The sequence below is a fragment of the Patagioenas fasciata genome, chromosome Z, assembly GCF_037038585.1.
Source record: "Patagioenas fasciata isolate bPatFas1 chromosome Z, bPatFas1.hap1, whole genome shotgun sequence".
In the NCBI taxonomy this organism is placed as follows: domain Eukaryota; kingdom Metazoa; phylum Chordata; class Aves; order Columbiformes; family Columbidae; genus Patagioenas; species Patagioenas fasciata.
Genome location: NC_092560.1, coordinates 36,250,879 through 36,270,807, shown reverse-complemented (window position 1 = coordinate 36,270,807; position 19,929 = coordinate 36,250,879). Strand labels below are relative to the sequence as shown.

Genomic DNA, 19,929 nt, shown 5'->3' with positions numbered 1-19,929 from the left:
CCATCTTTCTTATTCTATTTTGTTCAGTTAGACATTGTTCCATTTGCAAGGTATTCATTTTTATAATGTATTTATTTTTTACCTCATTTTGCCACGTTACCTTTGAAACACATCAGATGCAGTTCATTTCATAAGTCTTAACAGCTCAAGATAAGCAGCTAATAAAATATATCCTTGTGAAAGACTGATGAAAAGTTACTTTGTTTTTAAATCTATCCCAGTGTTTTTCACAATGGGAACTCCAATAAAGTTCAGGCTGACCATAATGTAGGGCTAGCCAGCAATAACTTACTTTGTTTGGGGCAGGAAAAGACGTAGAATTTTAATGGCTGGCCGCAAGTGACTAGGTTAGCCAGGGAACAGTCACAGATCAATTCCTTCAGGACAGTGAAGAATGTTTGAAATACCTGCACCCACCAACTACTGCAATTTTTCAATTCCTTAATCCAGGTACACTACGTGTTCTCCTGAATCAGAAGTTCAAAAAAAAGAAAAATCCAGAAAACACACGAAATATTAACTTATCCTGCGATTACATCACAATAGCAACCATCTGTATATTCACATCGGGTATACACCTTTGTTTCCACTTTTTCATAAACATAAGCAAAGTAGTAGTAAGCTTTCCTAAATATTCTAGATACAAGAAAACATGGGAAGACTAAGATTCAACCTGAAGTTTGGGGGCTGAAGTTTGACTACCACACTAACAGAACAGTTTTTTGTTTGGCTGCAACTACTCCCAGACAGCTTATCATTAATACAACATCAATATATATGCTTTGTATCTTTTCACATTTAAATTATGTACTGATACTTCTTCATGCATATTTTTTAAAAGTTTATTATAAAAGTACTGTAAAACAAAACTACATAAGAATCTACCTTTTTAACCACATGTAGACACTCATTCATCATTTTTTCGTATTAAAAAATAACAATTTCGATAACTCATCATATTAAATGTATGCAGCTACACAAGAGGACAAGAACATCAGGTAGAACGTCTTAAACACATGAATCTGACCAAAAGTTTTTATTTCAAAATCTGCTTCTCTTGTAAAAGCTTTTGACCTGACTTGGCAGCAGAAATGTTGTGGTTCTCTTTGATGCAGGCAATCTGGCAGGCAGCACAGAACTGGCCTCTTGCTATCCAAACAGCAGTCCGCTGGGATTGCTGTGCAGCCGACAAAGGTCCAGACACCTCTGTATAAAGGCAAACAAGAACTCGTTTACATTACATTTTGCTTTCTTTTTTAAGCCAAGTAACACATGTACATATTATGCGTATATTTTAAATCAAGCAAGCATTTGAGATGGCCACCAGCTCACACAACTCTCAAAATATTTTATAAAATGAAAATTTTAGGTAGACTGCAAGTTGCACCATTTTAGGTTTGTCTTTTGTTTGTTTTTTTTAAGTCACTATCACTAATTATCTGACTTTATCAACATTATCTGTGTGAATATCAGGTCTATCAGCTGAGAAAATGAGAGCATGCTCATTTACGGGTAACAAGGTTGAAAATTGCACTATTGTCTGAGCTCACACGGGGATTAACAGTGACTGATTGACCTCCCAAGATAGTTGCAGTCCATCAGGGGATAGAAAGGGGACAGGGGACATTATCCACATTCTCTTAGTATTTATGTCCTGTAAGCAAGAAACAATCATGCATTTTTCAAGACAGAAAATGCAGTCTGTTCATAACAGCTCTGATTTTCTTTTTCTCCATTTCTTTTCCTTTGGTGTTTGAAGTAAGTGTATTCCACATTCTGATTAATACGGTCCATCAAAAAGATGGATCCAATTTCAAAGCAGTATATTTCACAATGGTAACACGCTACAATTACATGAAAACTTACAAATGGTTTAATGAATAATCAAGTTTCAGTAACCTTTTTATAAATGTTCTATGTTCCATCCACCTGTTGTACAGACAAAATCAAGACGATAGTTGAATTTGTCCTAAATGCCTCTCCAAGTGTCTTCTTCCACTGAGGTCACCGCTGCTGTGATTCTGTTTTTTAGCTCATCCAGATTAGTCTGTAATGGTAGCATAAAAACATGGTATTTGATGTACCCCCACAAGAAAATAATGTCTGTAATGTCTGAGGGTCTTGGGGGCCATCTTTTTGAAACATCCTGTAGTTTCCAGAGACTGATTTCTAATTAATTGTGGCTAACAAAGAGCAGCTTCATATGGCTTTTCTCCCAGTCTCAAAACAAAAGGAGTAAGATGTCATAAATTCTACACAAACATAAAGTCTTATCTATGCAAATTTACACTTTCAAAACCACAGGACTTCAAATACAGATGACTCCTCTCTCATACACTTTTTATTTCAGTTCTGCAATTTTGCCTTTTGCTTTTTTGCCTTGTGGCTCTCTTTCCATCACTTCATTGTAAATCTTTTAACACATTTACGCTGCTGCTAATGGAACCATAGAAGAACGTTGGAAGGGACCTTCTCTTTCTCTCCAGCACTGGAGACTGCATACTCCACTTTACTGCTCAGATGAGAGCCAACTTTGAGGTCAGGTCCACATTGCTCAGGGGCTTCTCTAGTCAAGCTCCATCTCCAAGGATGAAGAGCCCACAGTCTCTCAAAACAACCTGCTTCAGCATTTGACCCCTACTCACCGTGAACAACTTTTTCCTAACATCTATTCAGAATTTCTTCTCCTGCAATATTAGCCCACTGCTTCTCATCCTTTCCCTCTGCACTTCCAGGAACCTGTCTTCTCTACTATCACCCATTAGATCGCTGAAAACATAAACTAGAAAGCACCCTCCACGCCATCCCTTCTTCAAGACAAAACAACGCAGTTTTTCAGAGTCTCTCTATATATCACAGAATAGTTTGGATTGTAAGGGACCCTCAAAAGCCATCTAGTGCAACCTCCCTGCAATAAGCAGGAACATCTTCAACTACAGCAGGTTGCTCAGAGGCCCATCCAGCCTGGCCTTGAATGTCTCCACAGATGGGGCATCTACCACCCCTATGGGCAGACTGCCAGTGTTTCACCACCCTCATTGTAAAAAATTTCTTCCTCATGTCTAGCCTGAATCACCTCTTTTAGTTTAAAATCATTACCCCTTGTATTGCTGTAACGTGCCCTTCTAAAAAGCTTGTCCTCATCTTTCTTACAGGTTCCTTTTACATACTGAAAAGCCGCAATAAGGTCTTCATGAAGCCTTCTCTTCTCTCAGTCTGTCCTCACAGGAGAGCTGTTCCAGCCCTCTGATCATCTTGGTGGCCTCCTCTACACCCTCTCCAACAAGTCCATGTCTTTCCTGTACTGAGGGCTCCAGAGCTGGACACAGGACTCCAGGTGGGGTCTCAGCAGAGAGACCCCTCTGAGCAGAATTCTCAGAATTCTCCTCTGAGCAGAATCATGGCCCTCAACCTGCTGGCCGTGATGCAGCCCAGGATACAATAGGCCTTCTGGGCTGTTGTCCTGGTTTTGTTTAAAACAAGACCAGTTTCTCTTTCAGTGAATTTTCCTTTCAGCTAAGTTCTTCTGAGTAACTGCACTTTTCTGAATCTGGCTGCATGTTTTTTCAGACACAGTTCACTTTGGAGCTGATAATGGTAGCAACGGTATGCAGAAGAGCCACAGGCATAGACTTATTGCTATGGCAGTCAAGGTTACTGATAAATTTCGCACATCCCATAGGTGAGAGGGGCTTACTTGCAAGCAGGGGCACACAGAACAGGTGACTAAAACTGACCAACTAAGTATTTAATCCCATACACGTCACACACCCTATAAAAGTGGGAGATCACGAGGGTCTCTTTCTCTTCGACGATGGCCAGCATCTGAAGAGGACCCTGCCTGTCATGTCTGCATTCTGAGATTGGTTCCAGACCCTGCATCCCTGAGTCCAGTACCAGTTTACTGCGGAGTCCAGCCCAGGACTTCTGGGTGCCTGCCCTGCAGCCACTGGAGCAACACCAGCCCTGCCACGGGCAGCTTTGGGAAATTCAAGGTCACTTTTGTATAGTTTGTGTTATTTTCTCTATTTATTGTTAGTATTAGTAAAGCGTTTTTAATTTTTTCCAACTTGTAAGTCTCTCTCCCTTTTCCTCCTTTTACCTTTCCTAGTGGGGAGGGTGGGTGAGTTAACAGAGAAGGTCTGCCATGATTTATTGTCACCCTGCAGTAAAAGGCAACAGCTGCAAGTGCACGTTGCCGGCTCATGTCCAATCTTTCATTCACCAGTACCCCCAAGTCCTCCTCTGCAGGGCTGTTCTCAATGCCTCCATCACCCAGCCTGTATTGATACTGGAGGTTGCCCAAGCCCAGCTGCAGGACCTTGCACTTGGCCTTGCTGAACCTCATGAGGTTCACATGGGCCCACTTCTCAAGCTTTTCCAGGTCCCTCTGGGTGGCATTCTGTCCCTCAGGAGTGTCGACTGCACCACTCAGCTTTATGTCATCTGCAAACTTGCTGAGGTTGCGCTCACTCCCAATGTCTATGTCATTGATGAAGATATTAAATAGTACCGGTCCCAGTATGGACCCCTGAGTCACATCACTTGTTACCAGTGTTCATCCAGACATTGTGCCATTGACCACCACACTCTGGGTGCAACCACCCAGCCAGTTCCTCATCCACCAGACAGTCCACCCACCAAATCCACACCTCTCCAATTTAGAGAGCAGATGTTGTATGAGACCACATCTAATGTTTTATAGAAGTCCAGACAGACAACATCAGTAGCCCTTCTGTATGGGGATATAGTGGAAGATTTGGCGAGGAGATTAGTTAAATGTAAATAAACTCAAGTGACTTGCATCCGTTTGTAGAAAAAGCACATGCATCACACTAATTCTTTTACTGACCTTCTATGCTTCATGAGTAGAACCTCCATGTTAGATAACATAGACCTGTGAGAAACTCTAGGCACCTCATCTCTATGTCTGAGATTCCTGCTTTGTTGTGAGAAAGAGCGGAGGGCTGCACCTGCCTGAAGCCTTGAAATATGCGCAAGCTCAGCAGGCCTGGTGATCTTCCAGCAGGATTGAACTGACCAGTACTTGCATCCCCGTTGGTGTCATCTCTGCCTGGGAGCTTAGGTGTGGCTTCAGAGATCCCCCAGTAGAGAGGTAACTAACAAAAAAAAAACTTGCTCTTTGCAAATGCATTCGTGGCCTCTGGCTCTTCCCATGTCGTGCCTGCGTATGTGTACACACTTCCTTAGTCCACTGATGTTGTTACTCTGTCATAGAAGACCATTAGGTTTGTCAGGCAGGACTTGCCCTTGGTGAAGCTATGCTAGCTGTCTCAAATCACGTCCCTGCCCTCCATGTGCCTTAGCATAGCTTCCCGGAGGATCTGTTTCATGATCTTCCCAGGCACAGATGTGAGGCTGACAGGCTGGTAGCTCACAGGGTCCTTCTCTCTACCCTTTTTAAAAATGAGTGTGATGTTTCTCTTTTTCCAGTCACCAGGAACTTCACGTGACTGTCATGACTTCTCATATGTCATGGAGAGTGGTTTGGCAACTACATCAGTCAATTCCCTCAAGACTCAGATGCAGAGATTCATGGGCTCCAGCCTCCATCTCAGTGGCTCACCACTAGACTCCTTCCAGCATGCCACACAGCATCACAGAATCACAGAATCGACTGGGTTGGAAAAGACCTCAGGGATCATCAAGTCCAACCCTAAGTGCCATGTCCAATCTCAGCTTAAAAACCTCCAGGGACGGTGAGTCCACCACCTCCCTGGGCAGGCCATTCCAATGCCTGACCACTCTCTCTGGAAATAATTTCTTTCTAATATCCAGCCTAAATTTCCCCTGGCAGAGTTTAAGCCCATGCCCTCTTGTCCTATTGCTAACTGCCTGGGAGAACAGACCAATCCCCACCTGGCTATAACTTCCCTTCAGGTAGTTATAGAGAGTGATGAGGTCACCTCTAAGGCTCCTCTTCTCTAAACAACCGCAGCTCCCTCAGCCTCTCCCCATAGGTCTTGTGTTCGAGTCCCTTCACCAGTCTTGTTGCTCTTCTCTGGGAGAACACTCCAGCACTTCAATATCTTTCCTGAACTGAGGGGCCCAGAACTGTACACAATACTCCAGGTGTGGCCTCACCAATGCAGAGTACAGGGCAAGGATCACTTCCCTTGTCCTGCTGACCACGCCATTTTTGATACAGGACAGGATACCATTGGCCTTCTATGCCACCTGGGCACACTGTTGGCTCATGTTTAGCTTCCTGTCAACTAGTACCCCCAGGTCCCTTTCTGCCTCACTGCTCTCCAGCCACTATGTGCCCAGCCTGTAGCTCTGCAGGGGGTTGTTGTGGCCAAACTGCAGGACCGTTGAACTTCATCCCATTGGAATCAGCCCATTTTTCCAGTCTATCCAGATTTCTCTGTAGAGCCCTCCTGCCTTCCAACAGGTCAACACCCCCTCCCAACTTGGTGTCATCAGCAAACTTGCTGATGACAGTCTCAATCCCCTCATCTAAATCATCAATAAAGATGTTAAACAGGACTGGACCCAACACTGATCCCTGTGGGACACCACTAGTGACGGGACGCCAGCTAGATGCAGCCCCATTCACCACCACCCTCTGGGTCCGGCCCTCCAGCCAGTTCTTAACCCAGCAGAGTGTGCAATTGTCCAAGCCATGGGCTACCAGATTTTGAAGGAGTATACTATGGGAGACAGTGTCAAAGGCTTCGCTGAAGTCTAGATAGACCACGTCTACAGCTTTCCCCTCATCCACCAGGTGGGTCACCTGATTATAAAAGGAGATCAGGCTGGTCAGACAGGACCTCCCCCTCCTAAACCCACGCTTGCTGGGTCTGATCCCTTGTCCATCCTGAAGGTGCTGTGTGATTGCATTTAGGATGATCTGCTCTATAACCCTGCCAGGCACCAAGGTCAGGCTGACAGGCCTGTAGTTCTAGATGTCTGCATCTTCCTTGTACTGGTGAGCCCAAAACTGCAGAGAGCATTACAGATGCTATCTTACAAGTAATGAATTGAGAGGGTTGATTAATTCCCCCAGTTCAGATGCTGCTAATGATGCCCAGAGTGGGCTTGGCCTTCATTGCTACAATGGCATGTTGTTCAACTTGCTGTCTCCCAGATTCTTCTTTGCGTGGCAGCTCTCTAGCCATCAGTCCCTAGTGCACTTGTTACAGGAGGCTGGTCCCTTCCAAGTGTAGGAAGTCTGAACCTGAAAAAAAAAGAACTTCAAAAGGTCCCCATCAGTCCACCTCTACAACCTGTTGAAGTAGCTCTGAATATGACCCCTGACCTCCAGCTTATCAGCCATTCCCCTCTCCAATTTGGTGTCATCTGCGGTCTTCTTAAGGGTGTACTCCTCCTATTTTCTGGATGACTGATGAAGACATTAAATGTTAGCATCAGTATGATAAAGCCTTGAAGAAGGCCATGCCTAACCAGCCACTATCTGAACTCCTACTCTTTGAGCCTACCGGTCCAGTCAGTTTTCCACTCACCTGGTAATCTGCCAAATCAGTGCATGTTTCTCAACTTTGGATAAAAAGAGGCTGTGTAAGAAGTTTTGCTCTTCCCACACTCATACTGTTAATCATATCCTTGTACATGGAAATCAAGTTGGTCAGGTACAACTTGGCCAAGTAAATCTGTGCCTGCTATTCCAAATCACCTTCTCCTGATGTGCCTGGAAATGGCTTCCAGGAAGAACAGCTCCATTATCTTCCTGGAGACTTCAATTACGCTGACTGGCTTGAAGTTCTCCAAGTCCACCTTAGCATTCTTCAGGATAGCTGTAATGCTTGCCTCCTCCAGTCATAAGGTACTTCACTCAGGTACCATGTCTTTTCAAATATCACACAGAGAGGCTTCACAACGACATTCCCTCAGTAGCACTGGATGCATCTCACTCAATGCCACGAAATTCTGTGTATGTCTAGGTTGCTTAAGAAGTCCCTAATTCAATCTTCTTTTACCATGCCCCAAACTTGGCCTCTAACCACCTAGATCTAGGAGACCTCACAGCAGACCTTGCCAGTAGACAAAAAGCAAGAAAAGATGTTGAGTAACTCAAGATTTTCTATTTCCTTTCTCATGAGACCTACCACCCATTTCTTCAGCAGGTCTACATGTTCCTTAGTCCACTCCTGCTGCTCAGGCAGCTGTGTCCTTTTCATCCAACAAAAATTTCAACTTCAGGTGAGCTTGCCTCTTCTACTCCATCTGAACAATGCTTATGTCTTTCATGTAGCCCATCCCCACTTCCACCTATGCACAAGCGCCTTCCGCACTTGAATTCAATCACAGCTCTCCATTCAGCCATGTGGACCTCCTGCCACATCACCTCAGCGTGTGAACTTCAAAACATGCAATTCCTATGCCTTAAGTAGGCCATTATTGACAATCAAAAAGCTGTCTTGGGACTCTACTCTCCACAGTTGCCTCGCATGGGATCCCATCTACAAGCTCACTCAAGAAGCTGAAGTTCATTCTCTGAAGATGAGGATCATTGTTCCGCTACACACTTCATCTTTTCCTGCAGTAATACACGGGATGAACTCAGGAAATCACTTTCGCAACGCATTGATGAAGTGCTACTACTAATCATAAATACAGTCCAAACAAAAACCTCTTACAAAGGTAAATGTACCCACACGAAGGTCTCAAACAGTTTCATAAACATGATTTTTTATTCCTCTACAATAGACGGCACATCCTTCTATTTATGCAGATGGCTTCTGTAATGTACATGGCCTCTCATTCACCTCTGAGTATAACAACAATAAAGATGATACAGATAGGTATCTCATCCATATCCAAAAAACCCAGACAAAGTAATACCCTTGCCCTGCAAGTGCTTAAATGTGCAAGGAACCAAGCTGTTTTACATGTTTACCATATTTTTTTACAAAGAAGGTGAGGGTGCTAAGCCTTTTTACAGCATACCTCACACACGCACATACACACACAGACTCCACATATCCCCTTCTCCCCCAACAAGATCAGGACAGTTATAAAACACAGTCAGAACTTTTTGTTGTTATTCTATTTAAGAAAAGCTGTCTGAAGGAAAATTCCAATTATTACAAAATGTCTACCCTTGCATTCTGTATTTTGCATTTAAAGTAGTCAGCATACCATATCCCATATGTCTTTACTACAGGACAGAAAACTTGAGTTTAAAACACAGGAATATAATTCTACCTTCTTGTGTTGCCAGAATCCTCTGTAAAACAATCACATCAGTCTGACCCTCATGCTGGTGTTTAACAACTCTTCTGAGACCAGGATGACAGGTTTTCCACAATTCTCTTAGCTAAGCTTCATTGGATATAAGTAAGCATCCTAAACACTGAACTACAATCACCATGCATCTTGTTTGGCCACAGAGCTGAAATTCCCTTTCTGTTTGTGCAGAAATAACAGAAGGCCCCAGGCTAGCTTGTGATTTAATGACAATCAGAGTCTCCAGGGAGACCAAGATGCAATCCAGAGTGGTGCCTCATAGCAAAAAGTGAATTGTACCATGCCTTCCACTTACTTCACATCTTTTGATTCAAAACTTGAATGTTTCTATCTCACAGCTGGAAAAGCAAATGCTGTTTGCTCTACTGTGAATAAAAGCAGAAGCAATTTTGTGGACACCACTGCGTTGTTAAATGATAAAAAAGTCCCAATACTAAGAACTGAATTAGGTTTTTCTAATTATAAAAAAAGGTAGTGATGAGCTAATGAATAACACCAAGGATAAACCCAAGTGTTCTCACTAAATTGAGATCCAGACACAATTCACCGGGTAAAGTTTTTGGACGAAAAATTAAATCAAGTTAAACCCTTTTTCAGAAATTATTGTAAAGAAAAAAAGAATGAGCATTATCAATAAGCAGTAGTGTCATTTGCAACCTAATCATTGATTTTGTTCTAATCAACAGGCTACATACAGAAAGAAAGACCTACTTAAGTACTGTAACGTTAGGTTTGTCACCACAGCTTACTGGAACCTCCTCTCTGTGCATTATTACAAAGATGTTATACACAGGTGCATGAGCTCTGACGCAAATCAAGGTGACAAGCCTTCCTTGGCTTGCATTGGGTTATTTGACAGAGACAGACCCCTAACACCGAGCTGAATCAGAGAGGAGCAACCACTCTCTGAAGCCACACATATTTACCTCCAGATTCCTCCACCTGTGGACTGAGCAAAAGACCCAGAGAGAACAACACCGGAAATACACCACAAGTTCCCAGTGCCACGCAAGAAAGCAGAAGGGGCCTTTCATGAGAATATCCCTCTTCCTGCCTTAACACAACATAAATAGGCAGAGATTTTCACTGCAGCATAACCCCATTCAATCACTACATTCAGTTTAGTTTCTCTTTTTTCCTCAACTCTCATTTTCCACACAGACATTCTCCTTCCTGAAATGAAGCTTCTGGAGGTGTTATTCCACCCATACCACATACAACGTAGTCTAGATCTTACTGTAACAATAAAACGGAGGCACACAGATGAATACCACTATCTTAACTCTGCAAGAGTAAGTGACCTTTTAAGAGACTGAAACACTGTGGCTCCAACCAGCTGCTTCAGCAAGTGCTAGCTGCTGTGGTCTCAAACACTGATCACACCTCCTTGCTGATGTAAAACAGTATTTAAATACTGCCTGCTCTTGGAGAAGAAAAAAAAACAAAGTATCTGTAGCACAAATGTACATTTTACAAATGAATGGACAAAATTGTTCCTGTTTTGCAAGAGGATACACTCCAAGGACCCTGAGAGCTTTAAACATAAGCCACAAGCAAGGCACAACACTCTTCCCTCCTCCCCACTATGAGACAGTAGGGTGGGGCTTTTCCACATCTAGTTTCCATTTTTCAAGCAACATACACTATCAATGCGATGTTTCATCAAGTTTCTAGAGAATTTGCTATCTTCTTCACAGTCACAGACTTTTACATTGACAAAATTTGACAGAAGCACAGCTACCACTATAACAAAACACCAGTTTCAGAATACTCTCAACTGTGAGTCTTCTCCACTACTGAAACCTCAGTTGTAAAATAGGAATTAGTACTTGACCTTCAGCCAAACCAACAGTACAAATCCTTCCTGACAAAGGGGCAAAGAACTAGAGATCCATCCTCACTTATTGTCCCTTTACCCTTCACCTCTTCAGGGTATTTTCTCCTGTAAGGCTGTGTTTTAACCAAGTTAATTAAGACCAAGTTAACCAAGCTCAAACCTACTCAGTGACATCTTTGTAAGTGTTGCTGGGTTTCCAACAAACAGAACATCCAACAGGATAATACTCACTTTTTTAGCCTATGTGAGCAGGATTGCCAGTTCTTTTTCACTTTTACGACAAGCTGAAAAGAGGTGATCTCTGTCTTCTGAATCTCTAGATGCCTCTTCTTCTCAGAAAAAAATAAAGGCTTTACCTGTCCACCTCTTACACTCCCACATTTCTTTCCCTAACACCTTTGGTGTTAAAATTGTACTCTGGAGAAGTGGTGCTCACATACACCCTGGTGTTTCTTACGGCATCTGCCTAAAAGCTTACAAGTATCTTCCATCACAAAAAACAGTTAGCTGGGACTCCTCAATTTAACAGAAAGAAGAGTTGCTTTATTTTTACACTGGCAGACACATCTCTAACATTAACTTCTGGAAAATTCATTGTCTTGGAGATTCAATTACAGTATTGCATGAACAACTGTATGCAGCAACATTAAGAAGTTACTTTTCACTGCAGGACAAAGTCAACCCAATAATATCTGGAATCTTAAATGTATACATACATTATGCTGCTTATGTGCCAAGATGAAATTCCTTGAGCATCTTACAAGGCCCTACATACACAGTTGGATATTTTAATTTCAAGTCCTCAATTCCATCAAAATCACAACGTAGAAACAAATGACCAGTGTGATACGGAACTATCACAGCTGCCATTAACACTATTGTTTTACCTCCTCTTATCGGAACGAAGAGGCCTTATAAAGCAGCCATTAACAGTCTCCAACACATTGCAACATACTGATGCAGACCTCGCACAGCATGTTCGGCATTTCACGTACAACACTTTTTCAAAAAGTGTTAGCAGTAGGCTACAGTGGTTTTACGAATAGTTACATACCCCATTCAAAGAGTTGAAAAGTTTTCTTCCCAAAAGGCATGAAAGATTGCTAAGTAGTTGCATCTTCAGATTTCAAATGCCTCATAAGATTGTTAACAGCAGACTGAAATACACTATATATATAAGTGCTGGAGAACCCCATTTTAACTAGCAGAATTGTTTCCATCAGCAAGTCAGTAAGGCACACCACACAGAGATGATTCCCACATGCTAAATCTTTATTGTGCGAATGTTTTTCAGAGCGTTTATTACCCTCCATAGACACACATTCAAAAAAACACATTAACAGTGGCTAGTTGATGGGCAACATATTAAATCTATTTGGTGGTAACTTGTACGCATGCAGTTAAATTCCTGTGGTGTAAAAATGTTAGCCAGGTGGCCAGCCCAACTGACGACCACCCAGAACATGGAGATGTACATGATAGACAGATTGCCCACCCTCAGGCCCTTCATTCACAACCATCCGGTATCCATTGGTCAGGCCCAGGTTAGCAGCACACTTCTTGCCAACAATCATTAAATGCCCAAGAAGCTGGAGGAAGAAAAAAAAAAAAAAAGAAAAAACAACAACAAACAGGACACACACAAAAAGGGGAGAGGGCAGGAAGAGAAGGAAGAAGAGTAGAGAACCATTCAGATAAGCCAGTAAGCTGATCCTTAGAAATTCAACCACTGCTTTTCAAATTGTTTTCTGCCTACAACTGACACTCCCCAAGAAAAGCTATAAGACTGACTATGCATAATATAGGGCAATTAAAAGAGCCATAGATTTTTTTCAAGCTAGACAGTAACAGACTACAAAAGTGTCATAGAATCTAAATTAATCTCACAGTTAAACCCACCCATTACTTCTTCACGCAACACATATCATTCTGGTGGAAATTTTCTTTTATCATATAAAGGTTTACAAAAATTTTTAACTTGATGTTTATAGTTACAAATGAAAACTTCACCACCTCTCAGCGACTCTTCCCTTTCTTCATCTCTGACCTGTAAAAAACCCCAAGCCCACATACAAGTACTACTGCCTGAAAATCATGAAAAAAGACATCAAGACTGCACTCCAAAACAGCAATGCATTTTGCACTGCAAATACATACCCAGAAATACATTTTGCTTTCTATCACTGCTTTTACTGGAAGACTTTTAACTCTATTCCCCTTCTAAGCCAGAAAAAAAGATCATAGTATCAGAAAACTATTTGCCTCTTTGAAATGTCAAGGGGAAAAGAGGAAGAGTCTAACAAATTATGAAGTAATTAGAGGTACAGTTTGGTGTACAGAAAGTTTCTAGAGTACTTACAGATTCATCAGAATCTTCTGCTTCAGATAACCTGACAATTGGCTTCTTAGGAATCACTAGGAAATGTGTTGGAGCTTGGGGTGAAATATCATGGAACGCAAGGCACTGGAGAAAGAGCAAAGAGTTCAAACATCATTTGCTTCAGAGAAAGGCAAGAGGCTAAGTAAATCAATATTCCCCACTAAATACATACTTAAGCAAATTATCAGATACCTCAAGCAAATGGCCAACCACAGAATCAGGAGCTGCTACTGCAACCACCACCATCTGCAGATGCCCATGCTGAGCACGCACTCTGCCATTGCCAACCAAGGGACATCTCTGACTCAACCTACCACATTCAACAACAAAACATCTGGTAGCTACTGGTTGAGTTATGCCACAAAGGGCACATAATTATAAACACATATCTTACATTCTTCAAAATATGTATTTCCTAGATGCTTTCAGGGATTTGTGAATTAATAAAGTGAAATTTCTATGCAACTGCGCTGCTTTTTAATTCTCCCAAGAGGAAATGTGCCCTTTGCTCAGAGCAAAGGTGACAAAAGGCCTAAACTTTACGTATTAACAATGCCTTATCTTGCATACCTCCAATCTGTCCTATTTTAAGCTATATTTTAAAAGATAGAGCCCAGTTTTAAATCTCTGATGAAATGCTTTTTACTTACAACCAGAGAAGGGTGGTAAGCAACGCAGGGATGAATAAAACTAATTTGCACCTAATTAGACAAATCTTTGAGTTAATGATTTTGTAAGCAGTTTTTCTACTGTATGTGGTCCACATAGCAGCACAATAAAAATGGTCAAATTGGGTCAAAGAATTTAATGAGCAGACAACCAGCAGCAAATAATTTTCTATGGGACAGAGAACAGAAGTAGCATTGAATAGAAACACAGTCACAGGAAGTCCATGAGTACATACATGGTAAACAAACTTTCCTTCCTGCAAGTTTAGATTCAACTAAGAAAACTATGATAAGGCTTAACTACACAGACTTTGTACTTTTTAGTATCTCATTTTCTCTGAATGTGAATTATTAAAATCCTTCCTTACATTTCTTCTTGTAACATTTCCAGCAACTTCTACAATCAACTCCAGAGAGTCAGCAAAACAAATTAAAAATCATCCACTATGGCCACCTAAACTCTGAAAGCAGTTCTACATATCTGTGTAGTTTAAGGTGAAAATCAACTGAGATGCTGCAGGTAACTACTCTTCCAGAGAATATTCTGCACTAACAGCAGTCAGAGTGGATGATATGTTCTCAAGCCACCAATCAAGGTCAATGGCTTGATTCTCAGTCAAGCTCAGTGCTCAGGTTACACTGCTGTAGCCACCACCACTGAGGAAAAACATAATGTAGCTTTCATCTGGGTAAAGAATGCACACTGTCAATAAACACAGAGCAGTAACATAAGCATGATTTTTGGAAAGCATGAAAATTTCTAATGGTCTTCAGACTAGTTGGCAGCTGCAACATTTCTGTATCTATCGAGAAAACACTGTTAAAGGCTATGCCTAATTTTCAAGCAAACAAATCAGACAAACAGTAACTCTTGTGAGTCTGTAGATAATCCCTTATCTCAAAAGCAAAAGTCCCTGCTACTGTTCAGTATTTCAATTAAAAAAAGAAAAAAAAAAAAGAAAAAAAAAGGCCTTATACTAGATGCTAGTTTAGTTTATGCCTTGGAGGTAACAGCTGCATTTTTTCATATGCTAACCATTTCACTGAGCTCCTAGCATGCTGCCATGCACCAGCATCCCTGAATGCCACCAGTCCCCACCTCACCACAGAAACCTATTTCTGCACCCTGCAGGATGACTAGTTACAGACTTCAGTGAAGAGCAAAAAAAAAAAAAAAAGCTGTAATTCTCTATAGTTCTTTAATAATCCCTCTCAGAGGCTCACAACCAAAGGCTGGCAGGCACAGCTGTATAACTTCCCTAAAGCTATTGGGAGGCGTATCAAGATGTGTATTCCTGACGCGCAGAAACAGCTGTTTATGCTGCACTCCAGGCACATAAACCCGGAGTGCACAAGGATTAACCCCGCGGGGGCTTAATCTAAAGTTTCATCACGACTCTCCAACGCCGAGTGTGAGAAACCCCGTCAGCAAAACCCGCAGGTCCTGCAGTGTCGTAAGGCCGCGACACGGCGAACGCCAGCGGCCTCCTCCACATACAGGCCGGTGACAGAGCGGGGCTCGGGCTGGGGCCGAGGCAGAGCCAGCAGCCCCGCAACCGCCTCCTTGCCCGTCGGGCCGCGCACCGGAGGAGCCCAACGCGGGAGGCTGCGGAGAGGCCACGTCTGTCCCGCCCGCCCCGCCGCGCTCCCGAGCACCTCAACGGCACCCCCAAGGCGGGCGGCTGCGCACCGCCCGCACCTGCTCGTCCTCATAGATGATGTTGGCGGGGATCTCCTTGCGGATGATCTTCCCAAAGATGGTGTCGCCGCCGGGGCGCGCGGCCTGCGCCTTGCTGATCTCATCAGCCATGGCGCCCGCCCGATCCCACCGTGCGCCGCCCGTCGCGCCGCGCTTCCCCTCGCGGCTACGCCCCCTGCAGCGCTCATTGGGTCGATAGACTGCGGCAGGTCGTGAACAACTCGCGATTGGTAGTTTCGTTTGTCTTTTTCGCTTGTCCGCGCCCACTTAGCTGGTTCATCCTCGCTGATCCGGAGTCGCGGAGGGATCTGAGTTGAAGGCGGCGGATGAGGTGTAGTCGAAACTCGCGGTGGCAGTTGAGTCTTAGGAGAGGCAGTTGCAGCGAAATATTGTTTATTGCCGCATCAAATCCAGCTCAGATATCTGTGTGATTTCTTGGGGCTGTGCCCTGCAGCCACGTGGCTGCTTCTCTTGGAGGTGCCTGTAGCTTTTCCATACAATTTTGCGGGAGAAACGCAACGTGCTGTGAATCTTCTCCTGGAGGCCCCGCTTGCTTTGGCAGTGTGTCCAGGTGAAAACTCTGTGGTCCCTGGCACACAGCACAAGGCAAACTGCATTGGTGTCTCAAGGCCTTTCAGCCCATCAAGATGAGACTTGGGCTGAGCCAAGTAGGACGCTTTATTTATAAACATTGGCACTGCCCCCAAACTTTGCGGGGTACAGTGGTAAAATAGGGTTTAGTGTGAGATGTTGGGTGCTGGTAGCGCCAGGATGGCTCCTGCAGAGGTGAAATCACAGGCAGTTTAATGTGTCAGCCATTCTACACATAAGCTATTTCCTAAATACAAAATCAGTTATGACCTGGCTGTAACTCATAGAGGGCAGCACACTATTAAACAGCTGCACATCTAGGCATAAATATGTTTTTTTCAATATATATGGTACCAGTCACAAAACAGGAGAAATGAAAAAGCAGGGGGAAAAAAGCAACAAAAAAAAAAAAAACCAGAAGAGTCACAAAAAAGCTTCCTTTTCTAACCTTCATGGTTAAAATAGGTTGAATCTGATTTCCCTCAAGCTTTGTCTATGCAGATTTTAATACAGATGTATTAATTTGCCTTGCAACAAAAATCTTGCAGGAAAGAAAATTCTGGAGGGAGGCAGGGAGTAAACGCTGCTAAGTGGTTTAAACCTAAAATGGTTCCATATTTGCTTACTGAAACTTGTTACAAAAAGAGCATAATTTTTCATACACATCTAGTAATAACTCTGAAATTATGTATCTCGAGATACCCTAAACAAAGCCCTGATGAAGCTCATGGAACACTGGAAGGATATTCTGTTCCTCACTTGATGGTACTGTATGTATTTTGACATGTATATTTTCTACAGATAGTATTGGAGTATGATGGCTAAAATGATAGAATTTATGCTTCAGGGCAAATTTACTTGCTTTCTATTGTTGTCTAAACATGGTTATTAAGCAAATATGTGAATAATGTTATTGCCCTATATTCTCGGGAATTAAACATTTTGTTAAAGAATATTACTAGCTAGATAGACTCTGGAACAGCTTAACATATAAATCTTTATTCAAGTTCCATCTGTACATGGTAGTGTACATTAAGTAGTTCCAGGGACTGCTGTGGAGTCAGTCTAGAAAGCATATTTCATGTTAAGACATAAAGAGACAATATAAGAAGTTTCTCTGAAAAAGCAAAACCATTTTTTCCATACAGTTGACGTCAACATATATTTTTGTCTCACTACGTAAATGTCAAATTTTATATTGTTTTGGATACACAAAGGCCTTTTCAGAGGACTTAATTTATTCATTCACAGCTGAAGTAAATATTCCTGCAAATGGATATATGAGTAATGATAATTTCTCCTGCCAATGTATCAAGTTTCGTTATGAGGTACATAGTCCAAAATGATGATATTTTGGAAATTTGAAATATTGAAAATATTTAGTAATAGTTTAGTGTTCCTTCACTTCAATTAGCTTTGAATGTAATTTCAATTAAACAATGAAATAGACTGTATATTGAAGCTAGAAGTCTAGCAAAGCAGTGGAGTTGAGGACGTTTAAAATCTTTCTGCTTCCTGTAGCTAATGCTTGGTGAAGTGCTGCTGAAGCACAAGTTTGTTTCGTTTTCTGGAGGACAGCAATTGAGTCTAAAAGTACCAGACACAGCCCTGGGATGGCTGGGCTGAGCAAGGCAAGCAGCTGCATACCTAGAAAACAAAGACATCCTCAAATACCGTCAATAAGCATAGAAACAAGGAGCTGTAACAGCAACTTTTCATCTGAAAAAGGTGAAAAAATAGTCTGGGAAAAGGGAAAACAGTCTGACAAAATAAAACTGATCTAAAAGACCAGCAAACATCATCATCTATTGACTGTTCCAGGTGGAAAACAGAAATTAACAGCACCTGTTGGCTGCTCACAGTGGTGGTGTCCTACGTCTTCTTATGTCTCTATGATAGAAAAATGACTTAATTTTTTCCAAAATGCAGATTCTCTCTCTGAGAACATCCTGTGCTGCACATTCTTCTCCTTTCTTACACAGGCTGAACTCCCTGCAGAAACTTTCTGTGCGATCTTGGACTCCCACCGTGGACACCTGCTTGACTCCAGACTCCCTGCTGAGACTCTGGGGTCAGTTTGGTCTGCCCTTCCCGCTCTGGGATGGTGTGTCCTCCACTTTTTCTGAAATTCACTTCATACTGGTATTATGTGTCCACACAAGTCATCTGTCATAATATATCTGCTATTATATTGTTGATAAATTGCTTAACTCACAGGAAGTTTGTAGTAACCTGCAATAGTAAATACCTATTTGGTTGTTGCTATACAACTGATTGCTGCTATTACTGATTGCTGACAGTAATTTGAAATAGCTTGAGATAGATCTGCGTTTGCTTTGTTAATCATAGGTACTCTTGCTAGTGGTGATTTTTGTGGTAATCTGTAATAAAGTAGAAAAATTTAGAGGATGGAGCCTCCATGTCCTCATGTACAACAGAATCTTGTGAACACACGGTGCTGATCGCTGAACCCCCACATGCCAGGCCACCCTTGAGGCCATGGCAGAGCTGGAGACCAGCCCACCTGTGCTGTCACAGGCCATGGGGGCCGACATGGGGTCCTGGGCAGCAGGCTGGTCCGGCCCCTGAGGGTTCTTAGTGTACTCAGGGCCCTGACACCTGTCATCTGGTGTCAAAACCTGTAACTACTGGCCAGAGAAGAACCTGATGAAGTTCAACAGGGGCACTGTAGGGTCCTGCACCTGGGGAGGAACAACCCCAGGCACCAGTACAGGTTAGGGGTGGACCTGCTAGACAGCAGCGCTACAGAGAAGGAGTTGGAGTTCTGCGTGACAACAGGTTGATCACTAGTGAACAATGTGTCCTTGTGGCCAAGAAGGCCAATGGTATTCTGGGGTGCATTATGAAAAGTGTGACCAGCAGGTCAAGGGACATTATCCTCCCCCTCTGCTCTTCCCTGGTGTGGCCTCATGTGGAGTACTGTGTCCAGTTCTGGGCTCCCCAGTTCAAGAAGGACAAGGAATTACTAGAAGGAGTCCAGTGGTGGGCTACAAAGAAGATTAGGGGCCTAGAGCATCTTTCTTATAAGGAGAGACTGAGAGAGCTGAGTCTGTTTAGCCTGGAGAAGAGAAGGCTGAGAGGGGACCTCATTAATGTCTATAAATATCCCAAGGGTGGGTGTCAAGAGGATGGGACCAGCCTCCTGGCAGTGGTGCCCAACAATAGGATGAGAGGCAAAGGGCACAGACTGAATCATAGGAGGTTCCACCTGAACATGAGGAGAAACTTCTTTGAGTGTGCCAGGGCACTGGAACAGGGTGCCCAGAGAGGTTGTGGAGTCTTCTTCTCTGGAGAAATTCAAGACCTGCCTGGACACATTCCTGTGCGATCTGCTCTGGGTGAACCTGCTTTAGCAGATGGGCTGGACTAGATGATCTCCAGAGGTCCCTTCCAACCCCAATCATTCTCTGATTCTGTGATTCTTCTTTAGGTCACGTAAAGAACCATGCCTGGGTTTTTTCCAGTGTTAGGCTGGGTTCATGTCCAACTTCAGCAGGCATAA

General features: G+C 42.9%; 2 protein-coding genes across 2 annotated transcripts in view; one reads left to right on the top strand and one right to left on the bottom strand.

The window, feature by feature from the left end:
- The window catches only part of CDC42SE2 (CDC42 small effector 2), a 269,695-nt gene that overhangs the window by 108,472 nt on the left and 141,294 nt on the right, over nucleotides 1-19,929 (top strand). The window lies entirely within an intron of this gene.
- HINT1 (histidine triad nucleotide binding protein 1) lies at nucleotides 12,320-15,994 on the bottom strand. Its single transcript, XM_065860994.2, has 3 exons — nucleotides 15,816-15,994; nucleotides 13,428-13,532; nucleotides 12,320-12,657 (listed from the first exon to the last, which is right to left on the bottom strand). Exons 1-3 carry the CDS (start codon nucleotides 15,924-15,926, stop codon nucleotides 12,493-12,495), a joined length of 381 nt encoding a protein of 126 aa, XP_065717066.1. The 5' UTR covers nucleotides 15,927-15,994; the 3' UTR covers nucleotides 12,320-12,492.

Coding starts and splice junctions, on each gene's coding strand:
- HINT1 (XM_065860994.2), bottom strand. CDS start 15,926: ATGGCTGATGAGATCAGCAAGGCGCAGGCCGCGCGCCCCGGCGGCGAC. Junction 13,533..15,815: donor TCATCTATGAGGACGAGCAG/GTGCGGGCGGTG, acceptor CTCTTTCTCCAG/TGCCTTGCGTTCCATGATAT. Junction 12,658..13,427: donor CAGAAGATTCTGATGAATCT/GTAAGTACTCTA, acceptor TTCTTCCTCCAG/CTTCTTGGGCATTTAATGAT.